General features: G+C 34.2%; 1 protein-coding gene across 3 annotated transcripts; it reads left to right on the top strand.

The window, feature by feature from the left end:
- The first annotated feature begins 5,413 nt into the window (after positions 1–5,413).
- Positions 5,414–12,737, top strand: LOC145640805 (putative alpha-amylase 2). Of its 3 annotated transcripts, none has more exons than XM_081692040.1 (13): positions 5,414–5,720; positions 6,464–6,555; positions 6,695–6,728; positions 7,379–7,416; positions 7,886–8,012; positions 8,114–8,340; positions 9,085–9,230; positions 9,318–9,430; positions 10,707–10,795; positions 11,016–11,138; positions 11,559–11,594; positions 11,958–12,056; positions 12,147–12,737. In XM_081692040.1, exons 2-13 carry the CDS (start codon positions 6,535–6,537, stop codon positions 12,342–12,344), a joined length of 1,251 nt encoding a protein of 416 aa, XP_081548166.1. In that variant the 5' UTR covers positions 5,414–5,720; positions 6,464–6,534; the 3' UTR covers positions 12,345–12,737. The 3 variants fall into 3 exon arrangements, with proteins under 3 accessions (XP_081548166.1, XP_081548167.1, XP_081548165.1); XM_081692041.1 differs by lacking the exon at positions 5,414–5,720 and adding an exon at positions 5,784–5,905 and having other exon boundaries at positions 7,385–7,416; XM_081692039.1 differs by lacking the exon at positions 5,414–5,720 and adding an exon at positions 5,784–5,905.
- The last annotated feature ends 5,088 nt before the right edge of the window (positions 12,738–17,825 follow it).

Here is a 17,825-nt window from a genome sequence, read left to right as displayed (position 1 = left end):
ATGCCACCAGGACATAGCTTATTTAGGAATTCAGTGGGATAGATGGAACAGTTATCATCAATCATCGAATCATAACTCTTGCAAGTCATTGCTTCACCTGGAAACTTATCTATCAAGATTGTATTTATCAGATCTACATCATCATTAATTGGTGTTAATATAGCTCTGGATGTAAATATATCTGCACTAAAGGGCGGCATATCCATTTCTGGGAAGGCAACTGAAGTCAGCTGCATATCTTCTGGCATGGCAACATCATAAGGCTGCACAATCTTTGGTGGCAATTGCACAAATGCAGTTTCAGCATCCTGCAACTCTCCATTTCCCAGTGCGAGTAAAAAGGCTGCATATGCTGGATCATGTCTAGCTCGAATATTTTCTGTTAACCTGAACTTAGTTAAAAGTGGCCATAAAGGAGAACTAACCAAGCTAGCTGCAACTGCTTCACGTTGTGTTCTACGTGGGACTACTGGAAGTACTTGTCTGAAATCTCCTCCAAACACAACAATTTTACCTCCAAATAATAAGTCTAGATTGCAGATATCTCTGAGCAACACATCAAGCGATTCAACATTTTCCTTTTTCGCCATTGAAGCTTCATCCCAAATGATCAGTGGTGTTTCTCTTAGCAATGCAGCTAGACTGCCTTGTTTAGGCACATTACAGGCAAGTGACTCAAGAGGATCCAGGGGAATCTTAAATCGTGAATGTGCAGTGATGTTTCTCTTAGGGAACGAAAGAACCTTGCATAAGGGTTTATCTTGGTGATTTCCATCAGAATAGCTAATACATCCTGCCTTAGCTCTGGAAAACAACCTTGCCGTTTTTGTGCTTCAAGCTCTCCATCGTAAAAATAGAGTTGCATGTATTTAGGCCCTTCTTTTCCAGGAAGTAAATAGGGAATATAATGATATAGCTGACCATGTAATTTAAAAACATAAATTCCTTTTTTGGTCTTAGCATCAAATTTTCCGCCCAATGATGTAAATGCAAACATGTTGTTATACAAACGTATGTATTGCCTGAAATGTTTAGCATCTTCATCCATAGAGGTCAACAGCCTCACATGCTCTGCAGGGTACTCATTTACTGCAATCCTAACTTCACCATCACCACAGCAAAAATGGGGTGTTTCAAAAGAAAATTTACGTGCTCCACACTTAGAACACTCAGTAGGAGAAGCAAGCTGATAGGGTTCTGCAGGTAATTTGCCACCAATTGCTGCATCAGGAATTCCTGTTTGGAACACATTTCCAGAAAATTCATATATATATATACATATATATATCTTAATTGTAATAGACAATACAAATATAAAATATTTCTACATCTCTATTATAATTGGTTAATATCAATAAGAGTTCACATGAGATTAGATATAGACTAAGTTACTTGTAACAAGCTGCTTCGGTTTAGATGTCTTTGGACGCTTTGGAGCAGGAAGAGGCTGCAGCCTAGAAAAACAACAGTAGCATAGTGCACAATTACTATATAAGTTATTTGTCAAAGTATAAAGAAGCCTTTTTGTTATAATCAACTAATATATATCTAAGAGAAATCACCATAATATATGAATAATGTTACTGGAAATCAGTTTTCAGCATGCATATACCTTTCTATTTCATCTCGAGAACCAGATTGTAGACTCTTAAGACGTTTAGTGTTATATCCTTTTGAAGACGATGGCTCTCTTAATAAACGATCTATAAATTGATTTTGCAAATTTAGAACTCTAAGAAATAAATTTCAAAAATGGAACTATTTAAAAGGATAGATGATATGCAATAGGCCATACTCATATCTGGAGAAAGTATGATTTGCAGCTATCATACCATAGCACCACAAGAACACAAACTGTAATGCATCGATCCTGGTTACCAGATATAACACAGAATAAGCAACTAAACCACAACAGTTCGATTAATAATATAATAAGTGAGCAACGCAAAAAACAACAAAGCTAACTGCTGCATTTCTCCCAAAATTAAACAATAGTGCAAATAGAATTGATAGAAAAACATATTCGATTGAGCACCATGACAATAGTTCAGCAAATATTATACAAAAACCTAGGTGCAGAAATGGTTTTCACAGGAGCATTCCTACACATTGTCAGTTGACATGATCCTAATACCACACTAACAAACAGGACATGTTTTTCTAATAATTCTAGTGATAGAATAGTGACCCAGCTACATCAGCTAGCAAAAGTATCCAGAAAATACAACAGCAGCACCACTAAGTTCCAGGCAACACTAAAAGCACCTATTTCTTACGAGCAAACTTCGCACGCTTAAAATAACCAGCTAAATCCTCTGGCACAGGAAAGACTGACACCATCTTACAGCCATCATCAGCAACATGAGATGTCTCAGCATATATGTGTCGTAGCAGCCGCTTCTTGGGAGGCAGAGCAGGTGGGATAGACACTGGGACCTGGAACTCCTGTCCAAGTGGAGTGAGGCAATCTTGTTCAACAAGAATGGTCGAAGGTTCCAGTTCTTCCTTAATTCCCAACACACGTTCCTTCACGCTTACATAGCTCTCCCTCTCCAAAGTACATAAGATGGCATCAAATCTAGCAGTCGTGACCTTATAATTAGCATCAACTATGACAAGGTTAAACACATCGCTAAGATAGTCAACAGCTTTTCTAGCCAAACTCTGCTTAGCTGCAGCTGCAGTCCGACAATACTCACTAAATAAACACCGAAAACCAATCCCTTCTTTATGAGGCATGACAGTAAACCAAGAAGTACACTGATCAGGACCATGCTCAATGGTTTCAATGGGAGTGCACCTTATCTCAACATCCCTAAAGATTGCCCTTAAAACAACAACAAAGTCAACTACAATCTTCTTATGATTCTTCTCAGCTTCGAAAGAAAGGTCCTCATACATACAAACCTTCTGTTCCTCCTTCTCAATGCGTTCTAGCTCCTCCTTTTTGAACCAAAAAAACTGGCCACAGCGATCATACATTTGCTTCCTTAAATAAGTCACATCCTCAACAACTATTTCGTATTTCTTCATAAGATCATAAACGGCCTTCCTAGCAGCAACTTCACAAGACTCCTCTATACTGCTAGTATAACCACCAATGTAAACAGATGCAATCGGACCGCAATCTGTCTGAACAACCACACAAGCAATGCTCCCTGGCTCATCAACAAACTGGTAATCTGGATCAGGAAAGTTCAGGTACTTGGTAATTTGCTTCAAAAGAGGACGAAATGGCATCATTACTTGTGTGGGTGGCAAGTCCATGACCTGTAAATACAGGTGTAAAATTTCAATATATAGGTCCACAATACTAACCATAAAACACAGGGCAGCTATAAATATTTTTCTTCTATAAAAATCCCTTATACTGTTCTATAGCATCCAACAAACCTATGATACAAACCCTATAAGAGCATCTGAAAACAGCAACAACAAACACACACACTGAATGTTCTTCTCTATGATAAAAGGCACTTATGTAACTAAATACATAAATAGCCACAACCTATAACCTAAACAAAACATTTCCTATGAAATAGAAGATTTGTCATCCAAAGTAGCCAAGGGCCAAAACGGCCAAAAATTCTTTCACTAACCTATATCATGATAAGAACAACATGAAAAGCAATTCAACGTATTGAATCACATTACATAACACCAAAAGAGCAGATTAACCAGCATACTGCATCAACAACTTTGAAAAGCCAAAAAAGGCCCCCCCCTCCCAAAAAAAAAAAAAGATCACCTAATTTACCCCATAGACACACCTAATTCTCAACACAAACACCATATCTCCATACTACATCCACATCCCATAACAAGATCACATAGATTAGCACCAAAGCACAACAGAAGTCCAATCAACGACCATAGTCTCCCTCTAAAAAAAACACCTCACCGCCATGAATGCAATCATCTAACCACAAATAAGCAGGACTCAGAGTAACACACTCCTCTCCTATCATTACATAACATCATTCTATAAACAATACCAAACTAAACAGACAACGCTTTTAACAGAAAAGCACATGAAATAAGCAATGAAAACATCTAAACCAGACATTATACCTCATTACAACCTCAGAGTATATTCCATAACAAAGCAAGAAAAGAACATTAACAACTCATTACACAGACCAAATCAAAATCGATTCATAAAAGAGCAACAAAATAAGCACTTTCATCAACACTAACATTATACTTAATTAATGGAAAAGTCCCTGCCACAGTCCTGTAATTTATGGAATTGTCTCGTGTCATAGATAATCAAGATCCTGGTCCATTAGATTGTTGGCAGTAGTCGTATTCAACATGCTAATGTAATAGTTAACAAGGCACATATGCAACAAATGCATTTATCCGAAGCACTTAGAAGATTAAAGTTACCTGATCTTTCTTTGTTCACAATTATAAACTCTTTCCTGTCAATTTCTCTCTAGTCTAGTCTAGTAGCACCAAAAGAAAGAAGAAATAACCAAACACAACAAAGAGTGCAAATGACAGGCAAGCCACAAAATCCCCTCTCTCTCTATATATATACATCTTTTTTTCATCAATAAAAATACACATAATAGTACAAGATAGGCAATCTACAGTCCTAAACACTATTCCCAGTCAAAAAAACAAAACCAATAGCACACTCTAATAATCCCTAAAATAGGGAAGACCACATTTCTACCAATGACCCCTCTCATTGACTGGATTGAATCTCACCTCCTATGCTAATCAATCCTCTACACTAAGGCATAATACAAACTGCTCTAAATTATACATACTTATTTTCAAAAGAAGTGATCAATATTAAATTAATCACTAATTTAATGACCAACTCCAAATAACACATGGTAAGCTAATACAACAAATGCTGAATTAGCAACTCCAAATCATCCCTTCCTCCACCTTCCTCTCCAATAAACCCATTAATTCACTAACAACCCATAATGAACATAATATTTCCCGTGCAAAATAGGTATAAAATAAACTAAGGAACATATTTACTTTCCATTAATTAAGTCACTTCGTTAATTCACACCAATAATAGCTGCATCTTAGCCCATTAATTATAAAATAAGGAACTTGTTAATTCACACTAATGATAGGTGCATCTTAGGCCATTACTTAATTCACTTCACTAACTATCACCAAAGAATAAACCTATTATAAATTCTAAACCCAAGCCAGGCCTTTTTGGACGAAGAGTCAAAATTGGAGAAAAGAAAAACCAAAGAAAGGCCCAAAAAAAAAAAAAGGGAAAAAGAAAGTGAGGGACAAAATCGGAAGAACACGGTAGATTTCAAATAGTGCCCCAAACTTCTGGTTTTTAAAAGGGTAGAGACTTGGTGTATAAAAGGGAATTTGTTGACCGTTAATGTTTTTATCGATTGTTTGATTCGTGACACAGTTGACTCAAAGGCATTACACAAAAAGGAAGTTACTTTGGCGCATTTGCAGAAACCTTAAACAAAAAACATCCTTTTTCTTTCTACGCTCCAGAATTATTAGGAATCCTATATTAAAGCAGTCCAAATTCACACCAACAAATGTCTTTCATCAATCAATTTCTAATTTTTTTATTTTTCTATCAAATCAATATTCCATGATCATCAAACCCCATTAACTATGAATGTGAATCTTGTTGAAATGGGAAACAATTGTGTAAAAGTAATCGAATTTCAACTATTGCCCACCAGCTGTTCGATGAAATTCCTCTTTCAGAAGTAATTGCCCATTTCTAGAATTTATTCCAAATTACAATCAATCATTTGTTGGAATATATTATATATTTTTGTTTTCGGCTGTTGATACTGCTTCATTATGTGAATTGAGGGTGTAATTTCTATGTATAGTTTGAACGGTCCAAGATTTAAGGGTAATAGGCCTGAAGAGTGCAGCATTTTTCTGGGTTTGTTTGGTCATCTTTGCTTGAATTTTGCATTGGGTGATAATTATTTTTCATTGTTTTGCTGTTAGATTTACTTCCCTGAGGTAATAGGCAAGTGATAATATATTCGGCTTTGAGTAAAACAAATATAATACTAGATGACAGCAAGAGATAGATTCTTGATTCATGCAACCCATGTAAAGGCTTTAATTTTGTACTTGTAGATGAAATTAAACTAATAAAGGCTTTATGTAAGTCTGCTGATATAACCTGAGGATGTCTACAAGTTACGAACCTGTAACTGTTGTAACATAAATACTTTTTAATCGAAATCAAAGTCGGACTCTGAGCTCTCCTGCTTTCTGCTAGCAAGAGTAGCAACTTGCCAACTTGCAAATTTGGTGGAGATTTATAGATACTATCTGTTTGATGGGGCTTAGCATGAATCTATTCTAAGCAACTTTAGTTTGGTGGATATTGTATGATCATATGTTGTCTTACTGAATTTCATTTGTATGATGAGCTTATTAGGTTCATTCTCAATACCCCTAATAACCATTTGTATATCTTTGCTTATAGGATTACTAGTTGAGCTTTTGGCCTAATTCTGTAAGGAACACCAGATTTTCGTATTGATTTGCTGATCCAGCATGGTTTATATTTATATACATGTATGTCTCATCCTGTACTCTTTCTTCAAACTTTGCAATATCTTCAGTGCTTGCTATGTATTTTTTCTGAACATGTCGATTTGTCTTCAAGCTCAAATTAAGCTTCTCTTATGTTTTCTGTATACCTTCCAATGTGCAGGGCATTGATGATAATGTTCAGCAGACGGATATAGGTATATGCTATAATTTCTTTTTCTCTTCTTTCTAAATCATCTGCAGGTTGCAAGCTTTGATGTTTACATTGCATGCAATAGAATGCAATGTTCCTCCAGGATAGTGTGAAACAATTTCATTTTGCATGGCAATTTGAAATCTATTGTTTTTGGCTGTATCCATTTGAGCAAGCATTAGAACTAATACTACTTCTCCCTTATATTTTTCATTTCTTTTCATTTTAGAATGAATATGGATTCTTGATGTTTTAAATATTTGGTTATGATTGATTTCAGTTGAAGGAGATAGTACATGTTTTAGATTACAAAATAAATAATGATATCATGTAAATTATAAATCTATTTTTGAATTAAGGATCAAAATGTTCTGATTTGTAACTACATGAAACATTTTTCCATGATTTTATTTTTTTCTAAGGAAGACCAAAATTTGTAAATCTATATCACTAGAAAAAAGGTGATAGTAATTTGATGAAAGCTCTAACATAGTGTTCACATGGAGCATTTTAGCTTTTAATTTAATTGTTTTATGAATGTCACCATAAGTTACAAAAATTTGTCTAGCTATAATTATGAGTTTATAAGAAATTTCCATTCTATAAAGTTCAGTTGTGTTAGTTCTGAGCAAAGTCATAATGGATCCTTTGCAGTTGCAGCAATCAAAAGGGGAAGAGAAGTCCTTCTTCAGGTACATTCCTATATTCCATAAATTCTCTTGTTATGTGTTATGTCATAGAAGAAAGATGCTTTCTGCTTCTTTTCTTTTTACAATGTACTCCCTTGTTCACAAATATGTATCACATAATACAAGTACACGTCTCAAAGTAATCTGAATATTTCTCAAAAATGACTAGATCACCAAATCATATTTATTATAGGAAATTGATTGGGAAAGTGTAAACTTTGACATTCATTGTACATTTTTGCATTGGGCTACTAAAGTCACACTTATTTGAAAATCCGTTTTTCAAGTGATTCTTAAATATTTCTGGAGAGAGTACTCAATTGGCCAATTTTCATGTCCCAATCTTTCTAAAATTAAATTAAACCTTAAAGTAGTTGGTCCATCCTCATTTGATGCATATGGATGTTGGCAATCATTAAGTATTTTACTTCTTCTCTTTTATTTTTTAGTTTATTTCTTATATGGTTAACAGGCTTTTAATTGGGAGTCTCACAAATTTGACTGGTGGAGAAACTTAGAGAAAAAGATGCCTGACATTGCCAAATCAGGGTTCACATCCGTATGGTTGCCACCTGCATCTCAATCCTTGTCCCCTGAAGGTGAGAGGAAGAAAAACTGCCCCTCAGTGGTATCAGTATATTTCATGTATCCAATTTATGATGCCTTGTGTATTCATCTTTGCGGATTACTTTATTGTTAGGTTATCTTCCACAGAATCTATATTCACTTAATTCTGCTTATGGTTCTGAGCATCTGCTGAAAGCTTTACTACATAAAATGAAGCAGCACAAAGTCAGACCCATGGCTGACATAGTAATAAATCATCGTGTTGGGACTACCAAAGGCCATGGAGGGATGTACAACCGTTATGATGGAATGTCGTTATCATGGGATGAACATGCTGTTACATCATGTACTGGTGGACTGGTATGACATGCTTAATTCAACCGCAGTATGTTCAATTTTGATAGCTATTTCTTTAGTGGATTTGCTATGCTACCTTGAAATTATTTATTTGTTTTGCACACTTTGAGAACAGTGTTTCTGCTGCATAAAATTTACATATTATATCGTGCATGTTTCTTTTAGTGCTTGGTTAAGAATTAAGAATGCTAAATTGTTTAGACCTCTTCATGGCCTTTGAAAAAAAAAATGTGGATTTCAAATGGGAGACATTACTAGCAACAGAGGACCCCAGACCCCAGTATGCATCTCATTTTGATGGTCTTTGCTACTGAACTCAGTTTGAAATTTAGAAATTTGATGGTCTCTTGCTACTGAACTCAGTTAGAAAACAGAAAAATGCATAAATTGCTAATGAAAGAAAATTAATTCTGTAAGATTTGGTCCTAAATGAAAAAATAGAGTGATTGTGTGGCAAAAAAGGTGAAACCTCTGCTATTATGAATGATTGAATGGATCGTGAATTAAAGCCATTGTTTTTTCAATTTTGCATCAATGGATGACATGACGAGCCAACCAATCTGAGTAAAGATATTCTAATATAGGGGTTTTTGGCTGATTTGCTCATAATAAAACCAAATATGCCAAACATGTTAAATTTAATGCTGATCAATGTTAAATTTTTGGGCTAAAATAAGTCACTATTAATTTGTTTTTGAATTCTGATATGCTGATACGTGAATCCCCTGTTTTCCATGTTTGATTCAGGGAAATCGAAGTACCGGTGACAACTTTAATGGTGTTCCCAACATTGATCATACACAATCGTTTGTTAGAAAAGATATTTCAGAATGGCTGAGGTGGCTGCGGAACAAGGTCGGCTTCCAAGATTTCCGGTTTGATTTTGCAAGAGGGTAATTTGTCATCTTCGATTTACACATTTATTAATCAAGTTTTTATTTTGTGCTTGAAATGGGCATAACCTTTCAATTCTTGGTTAGCTATGCAGCAAATTATGTGAAGGAATATATTGAAGATGCAAAACCAGTATTCTGTGTTGGAGAATATTGGGATTCTTGTAATTACCATACTGGTCGTTTGGCCTACAACCAAGGTAACTATACGTTAAATCTCAACAATAAAAATTCTCTTATTAGTTGAATTATTACCAGGGTTTTAGTAATATAATCATCCATACTACTATACAAAAGCTGATTTTTCTTTAATACTTGGAAGATAATGTGGGCTATTTTGGAAGAGTAAAGAAAAAATACGTTCCTACAACAAAAGTAGCTGGAATATAAATTGTTAGGTAGATGTAGTAGGAGGAAGTTGTGAATTAGATGACACACATAGAGTCCTTAGATGAAAATGAAATGGAAACAACCAACAAAATCTTAACTCATGTAGGTAGGATTAGTTTTTATGACTGCAGCTTCCAATTAGAAGAGAAAGTATACTCGTACTGTAGGAACCAAAGCCCAAAGGTTTGACGCTTAACCTATTTTGTTGGAGGAAAATTAAAATTTTGATTTACAAGTAGGTTTCGCGGGGAAAATTTTGTGAGAGGTGTTACCCTGATAACCTGATTGCTGTCTTCCTAACAGAAGCTTTGTCCAAAGGATTTCTATACAATAAATAGCAAGAAAATACATGCATGTATACAGTAACAAATTACTTCCAATTTCCCCAAGCTCCAAAAACTTAAATACTATACAAATATCAGGCCTTCACAGATACAACCAGTATTGATTGCTTGCTTTAGCTCTACTGGAGTGCCTTGTATAAGAACTGGCAAGTAGTGCTGAATTATCTAAATGCACTGATTCCCCTAAAAAGCTATAATATATTAGAATTTAGAATCTTAGGTTTTGTATTCAACCTGCTTGACTGATTCATTATTTTCTCTGGGATAACATATATATAGAAGTATAACAATAATCGATTAAATTGACCTATTTTGGTTGGCTTATCCTCCTTCTATGTCACAGATGTGTTGATGTTGTTGTGATTTTAATGTACTACTACGAAAGGGTTTGATATCGTACATTGAATATAAAGTAGGCTCTTGGTATTTTTGAGACAAGATTTCAGGTGCGAGATGGAAGAATTGGAAGCTTAGAGAGTTTCTGAGTTATCCTGGCTAAAGTTTCTTTTTTTTTTTATGAGGGCTAAAGTTTCTAAGATAACTAGTTACAGTATAACAGAAGGCACGTACTTAGTTGCATGGGAGAGAACAGAACTTCAGTCTCAGTTGATGTGCCTTTGACTTGCCTTATAGTTGCCAACTAGATCATCAAATATTTATAATGATTCTGAAACTGGTGAGCTTCATGAACATTGTCTTGATGGAGGATCATTTCAGCATCTTCGTTTTCTTATTTCCACAGACAGTCATAGACAACGTATTATCAATTGGATTGATGCTACAGGACAACTTGCAACTGCATTTGACTTCACAACAAAAGGAATTTTGCAGGTATTGTCAAGGTTACTCCTGTATACTTGTATATCCGGAATGCTGAATAAATAAGCATGTCTTTTTATGATGGAAGACTTTACATAAAGCAAATCTAATTTAAATTATGTTGCTATCATCATAAGTTGACAAAATTATATTTTGTGATTAAATCTAATGTTGTTGAAGATATTATATATTCAGGAATGAAAAGCTAAATCCTACTTACCTTGAATATTAGGAAGCTGTTAAGGGAGAATACTGGCGTCTTCGAGATTCACAGGGGAAGCCACCTGGTGTAATGGGTTGGTGGCCTTCAAGAGCTGTTACATTTCTTGATAATCATGATACTGGCTCAACACAGGTAATCCCTCACTGTATTGATGCAACAATAATTCATTTTTTTATGCATCAATGGTAAGGTATGCTTGTAGCTAATGGATATTTCTGAACATTTTCCTGCATGATGTAAATTGGACCATAGTTAATCATTGAAGGACATGCTGAGGAACAAAAAAAAAACGTTTTGTGAATCTATTGGCTATGCTTACTTCAAGCAGAAATTTAGTCTAGTTTTGCACTTTAACTTTTACATGTTACCATTCCTAGTATTAGGAATTATCTTATCACATAAGTAAACCCATTTATGTAGACTTTGATTATCAGCTACAACTATATCGGTTATCATTCTTTCAACAAAATTATTTCGCTCACTACTACCTTCTATACAAAGTAATACTTACTCAGCTATCGTTCTATTAACGAGATAAATTTCTTTCTGCAGGCTCACTGGCCCTTCCCAGCAAATCACATTATGGAGGTAACACCATTCAATGCCAACACTAAATAGATTGCTACTAGATCTGATCTGATTTTGTTTTTAAACGTAAAATTTTGGATTAATAAAAATTCAGATGGGTTTAGAGACTTGTTTATTCAGTATTCACATAAATCCTAACAATGCAATTTATCCCAAATTGAAACAGAACACTATTTTAGCCTTTCCTTTTCATCTTGTCCTGCTCCCACTTTCTCAACTTGGTGCTTCCTACTAGCGTAGCCAGATTCTGATTAAGTGCTTTATTGAGTAGGCCACTTATCCTTGTAATTATTGAGAATTTAAGTTACATGAATTTGTGGAGTTTTGCTCATACGTACTGTATGGTTTTGCGAGCTGTCCCAGGGTTATGCATACATCCTAACACATCCGGGGATACCAACTGTGTTCTATGACCACTTCTATGATTGGGGTACATCCATCCATGACAAAATTGTAAATCTGGTTAGATACTAATCTTCTTAGCCGTTTTGAACAGCAATATATTTGAGGGTAATGTAACTAAGTAAAAACCTTCTAATTCTACTTGTACAGATCAACATCCGAAAGCAGAATGATATTCACAGTAGGTCTTCTATCAGGATACTTGAAGCTCAACCTAATCTCTACTCTGCAATCATAGGGGAGAAGCTAAGCATGAAGATTGGAGACGGATCATGGTGCCCAGCAGGCAGAGAGTGGAAACTTGCTACTTGTGGTCATAGATTTGCTGTGTGGCACAAGGAAAACTAATTGGATCATCAACCCGATTAATATGAAGTTATGGTCAGTGTCTTATACAAACTTAGAATAATCATAACTTTGTGGTCATGTACTCTTTTTTTCGAATTATTCCAAGTGATCGACCTTACACCTAAATAAGATTTTTTTTTTTTTTCTAGATTGTTTAGTCAAAATCTCTTAGAATTATAATGAGAATACCTTGCGGTTGGGGTTATTAGTCTTATTATTGTCATGATGAGTTAATCCAAATAAAAGGTAGAAACCTAAGGAGACGCTCAAAAGGTTGGATTATCACATTGTAACTTTCCTTTATTTTCCATAACTTATTTATGTACTCCGTATGTATAATATCATGAGAATGTTCAGCTAATGTTATGGTCATGCTTTACAATTTTGAATTTTCCCCCGTGTAAAGCATGTATATGTATAATTTAAGCTAGTAATGTGACAAATTTGAACGTAAGGATTTACTTTGTAAAGTACATTGACGATCTGTTGTTCCTCTTTCCCAAATAGCATATAAATACACTAGTATGAGGCATGATAGTTGTTATAATACTTATGATAACCGTTCACAAAACAAATGTCATCATAATAAGACACCCTAAAACCGGATTGAAAATGGAGCAAGTAATAAAGGACGGAGAGAGTTACAGTGTGTAGTTGCTGGAAGATGGTTAGAGTTATCATTAACTAAAAACATATGACAGCTTACTAGGCAAATAATTTTGAGGGACTTCTGGCGTGTACTGTAGTTAGACCATAGCTTTACCGACAGTATCTTATGCGAAATTAGATATGTTCTTAATCTAATTAATGTCTTCTTTTTTTTTCTTTATTGACAGCAAATCTAATTAATGTCTTTTATTATTAATAACATTATTAAAGCTCTTTCTTAATCCCAAAAAAGGTTGCAATGATTTAACAAGAGAAATTTTTTAAATAAGCAAATCTATTAAAGGTGCCAGCTGAAAACTAACCATGCATGCTGATGGATTTTTTTTTATACTTTACTATCTCCTCTGATCTATCTTTACTCATTCTTCCTTTTTTTTTTTTTCTCTAATAAAGATTTTAATTTTTAAATACTAGTAGAAAAAAATTAAACAAATAGAGACGGAGGGAATACTAATTACTTATCGTAGTAAAATCTAGTCCGTATGAGTAATAGGCGTTCGCTTGCGGCTCGATCGTAAGTATTGCATTGCATGCATATTCGTTTAGCGTTTACTGGTTTCCACATGGATTTCAACCATTTCATCAGTTCAATACTAGGGGGTAAAAAAAAAGAAAAAAAAAAAATTATGTACGAAGCTCTCACATGTATTAATTCTGAAAGTAAAAAGAAGTTTAGTCAAACTACATTGAGGATTGGTTATTCTTACTTCGTATATATAGAAGTTTATAGAATTAAAAATTTCATATTTGAATGATACTCGTATTTTGCTTAAATACTCTTACTTTGTAATTTGTATTTATCTATTTGTTGTTCATTGATAGAGTAACTAACTTTTTTTTTTTTTTATAAGCAAGATAGGGAGAAAGACTCTGATTGTACCTCACTTTTCACGAATTTTTAATCTGGTATTTGCAAGCCGGTCAGACACTTTGAGAGAGAGGAGGAAGGGTAAGGGATCCCCACCCTCGAAATATTTCTAATGCGGATTGAACCCCCCACCTCAAGGTTAATCTTTGCCACTAGATCAAACTTAGCTTGGTTACAGTCTTACAGAGTAATTACTAATTAGCATGGTCACAATTACGAGCATAATGAATTGGTACGGACTACATAGTATTTATCATGAACTACTATTTCTATAATACTTTGTGTATATCTTTTGTTGCCCTTATTGGTTAAAAAAACTAGGTAATGTATTCCATGTCAACATTGTTATTTTAAAATTTATCAATCTAAATATTTTGTCAAAAATACTCAATTTTATTAATTTCTTTTTCCAAAATGTCATGTTAAGATTCTCTTTTTTGCACCAGAACAAAAAAATAAAAAGCCATATATGGGTCCTTTTAGGAAAAGAATTTTCCATCACTGTATAATTGCTGTCACTTTTAACATAAAATAAAACTAACATGATTTTCTTAATTATATAATCCGACTATCCAAGTATTATTATTGAAAGTAAAACTAAAATGAAAAAAAAAAAATGCACGTTGAAAAGCAAAAAAAGGATGTGCAAAATTATGATGAAAAATGGTGAATGGCAACAAGCTAAGCTAAGCTGACCTCGATCTTCACTTTCTAGTTTTTTCTCACCAATTAAACCTTTTTGTATGTAATTCAATTCTTGGAAAGCAGTTGACCCTTTAAAAATTTTACACTTTTACTTTTCTTAGGAAAAAGGTTTTCCTTGTTATGTGTTAAAGGAGCATATCAAAGTTGGCAATTTTATGTGTCACTATAATTTGCACGAGACTCTTACATGCAATCATAGCAAGCAACATTAAATGATTTAAATTAAAATAAACAAATAAATAAACATACAATAAATCAATTGAACGTTAGAGATTTTTTGAATTATGGCATGCATAATTGCATGTTACTCGTATGTACTACTATAATATGTTCATGCATTATTCAGATCCCTTTATTTTCAAATAACGATTTTAATTATAATTTGTAATATTTTATCAAGATTGACCTAAACAAACGAAAGCTTTGAATGTGTAATACTCATATGTGTTACTCCGTATGCATTAATGAAGTAAAAAAAAAGTAAAAAAAATAGAGAAGGTTATTTATAAAAAAAATAAATAAATAAATAAATAAATAAATAAATAAATAAAGTACTATAGGGCAGAAATCATTTATAAACTATTAATAAATTGAATTTTCGGTTGCCTTCAATCCATCGGAATTTGGCTGGTCAGTAATTAGAATTTCAAATTGATTTCCGAATAAACTACAAATATAATTAAGATACATGCGTGCACAGTATGTATGCAGTGGGTTTCTGGTGCGGCTGGCCGCATCATGTGGCAGGTTGTCAAATTAGCAAATGACAAAGTAACCCCCAGATAAAGTAACCTCAAGACAAAAGTAACCCATGACTGACTTAGTAACCCTTGACCAAGTAACCCCTGACTGACCTAGTAACCGCTAGTAACCCCAAATAACCCCTAACCGACCTGGTAACCCCCGACCTAGTAACCCCTAACCGACTTGGTAACCCCGACCTAGTAACCCCAAGTAACCCCTAACCGACCTAGTAACCCCCGACCTAGTAACCCCAAGTAACCTCTAACCGACCTGGTAACCCCCGACCTAGTAACCCCAAGTAACCCCTAACCGACCTATTAACCCCAAGTAACCCCTGGCCGCCGACCTAGTAACCCGAAGTAACCTCTAACCGACCTAGTAACCCCCGACCTAGTAACCCCAAGTAACCCCTGACCGCCGACCTAGTAAACCCTAACCGAACCACCTAGTAACCCCTAAACGGATCTAGACCATCTAGTAACCCCTTAATTACCCACCACCAACAAAAAACTACCATCAACAACCACCACCAACAAACCAATACCAACCTAAACGCCTTGCCACTAGCCCCTAACCCACAAACAAACTCCGATCCAACCAAACCATTAAAAAAAAAAAAAAATCAAATCAAACAAATACCTTAAAATGTTAACAATGGTTTCGAATATCACTTCAAATATGGCTAAAAAGGTCAAATTCGACCATGAAAAATCTAGATCTAGAGTTTTCATGGCTGAATTTGGCCTTAAAAACTTTGAACTTGTTTTCCGACGACGGAGTCACCAAACCACCACTACCCTCCCAGTGAAACCACTATTTCTGACGAACGAACCATCGACGAAAACCATGAAGACGACTATTGATGACGATTGCGATCGAAATTTGTGTTACGTTCTCTGAAAAAATGAGATGAAGGTTCTGGCTTGAAGAAGAAGAAAAGAGGAGAGAGAAAGAGAATAGAGAGGAGAGAGAAAGAATTTTTAAAAAACAAAAAAAATTGTGGCTGGCCACACGGTGTGGCCAGCCACATATGAAACTTTGTGTATACTTATATATAGCTAGAATTTTTAGAAGAGCTTTGTTGGAGAAAAACATTTTCTATAGTTAATTTTGTGGGTTCATTTACATAGTACAATGAAAAGTATAACTCTAAATCTTACTCCATATAAAGATGGCCGGTTGGTTGAATTTGTCACTATTTTTAAGCAACTAAGCCAATGTGATCACTTACAGATTCATTGAGTTTGGAAAATTAACATCTAACTTTGATATGATGTGACCTACATCTTCCTATAAGTAGGTCGTTTACTTCCTATTATGATAAAGGAAATTCGATTTTTCTTTGAAATAAAACAATTGGAAAGCAATATGATTTGATATAAAGTTGCAAATATATAGACTTATAGTAGCAACAACTAACAATTTGTTACTTATATATGCTGTTGCCCCATGTTATTCATGTGTTAGTGATTTGGCTTTCTAATCCACTTTCTTTCAAAACAAATGGAAACTTAGCTTTAATTTATATGGAGTAGGATTTAAATTTACTACCTTTATTTCTTATTATGTACAATAAAAGGGGTATTACTTGTGAGATATAAAATATTTTTTGGTTGCGCATTATAAGAAACAGAGTAGGATTTAACTTTTCGTGGTATCACTTGCATGGTGCATGTATTTATCACTAAATTAAACCTAGTGAAGTAGCAATTGATCGTCTAATGGTAAAGACTATTGTTATTGCATAAAAGCAATTTGAAGGTGAAAATTCTCTTATCTTTTTTCTTTACTGCTAATAAGTCTGTTAATTCGGATTAAATTGACCTAATCTTGATCTAATAGAAGACCCCTTCTCATTACGAACCAAAATATAATGTAAACTAATGCTATGTAGAGTACTGATATCAGGTAACCAAGAAACAGGAGGGAATATACGTTGGAAAAGTAGCATGGACAATAATCTATACTTAGTATTTAAAAACACAAACCATAAATTTTTCATATGACACATCATCACAAGTCACTCACTACCATATATGACACATGTCACCTCTTTTAATCTTTTGTTTAAGTCTTTATACATTCTATAACTTGCAAATTCAATTAAGAAAATGAAATGTTTCATTTCCATCATAATAAAATAATGTTGAACCAATTAATATACATCACATAAACATATGAATTGATTCATATAAAAATTGTCTTTTCAACTCCTAGATTAAAATATAACTTAAACCAATATGTCATTTCATATCCTACATTATTCATGTAACTAAATTCCTTTATCTTTTTCCACAGTTCTACCCTCATTGTTTTTTTTTCCTTTTAAGTTTTAGCAATGAAACAATTACTTCGTATTTCATATCAAAAGTTTCAACAATTAGAAAACATACCTACATATGAAATAACCTAGGTAAGAACCCGTGCATCGAACGGGCCAAAAGGCTAGTTGGTAATAATATGTATCACTTGCATGGCACATATTTAGATAGAGA

This window comes from Chenopodium album, chromosome 7 (genome assembly GCF_948465745.1).
Source record: "Chenopodium album chromosome 7, dcCheAlbu1.1, whole genome shotgun sequence".
In the NCBI taxonomy this organism is placed as follows: Eukaryota; Viridiplantae; Streptophyta; class Magnoliopsida; order Caryophyllales; family Amaranthaceae; genus Chenopodium; species Chenopodium album.
Note: the sequence above shows the minus strand (reverse complement) of the source record. Positions and strands in the feature narration are given on the sequence as shown.

Excerpts from the sequence above, each read along its gene's own strand:
- LOC145640805 (XM_081692040.1), top strand. The coding sequence starts at position 6,535 with ATGGTTTATATTTATATACAT. Across the intron at positions 8,341-9,084 it reads CATCATGTACTGGTGGACTG|GGAAATCGAAGTACCGGTGA; the intron begins GTATGACATGCT and ends TGTTTGATTCAG. Across the intron at positions 12,057-12,146 it reads ATGACAAAATTGTAAATCTG|ATCAACATCCGAAAGCAGAA; the intron begins GTTAGATACTAA and ends CTACTTGTACAG.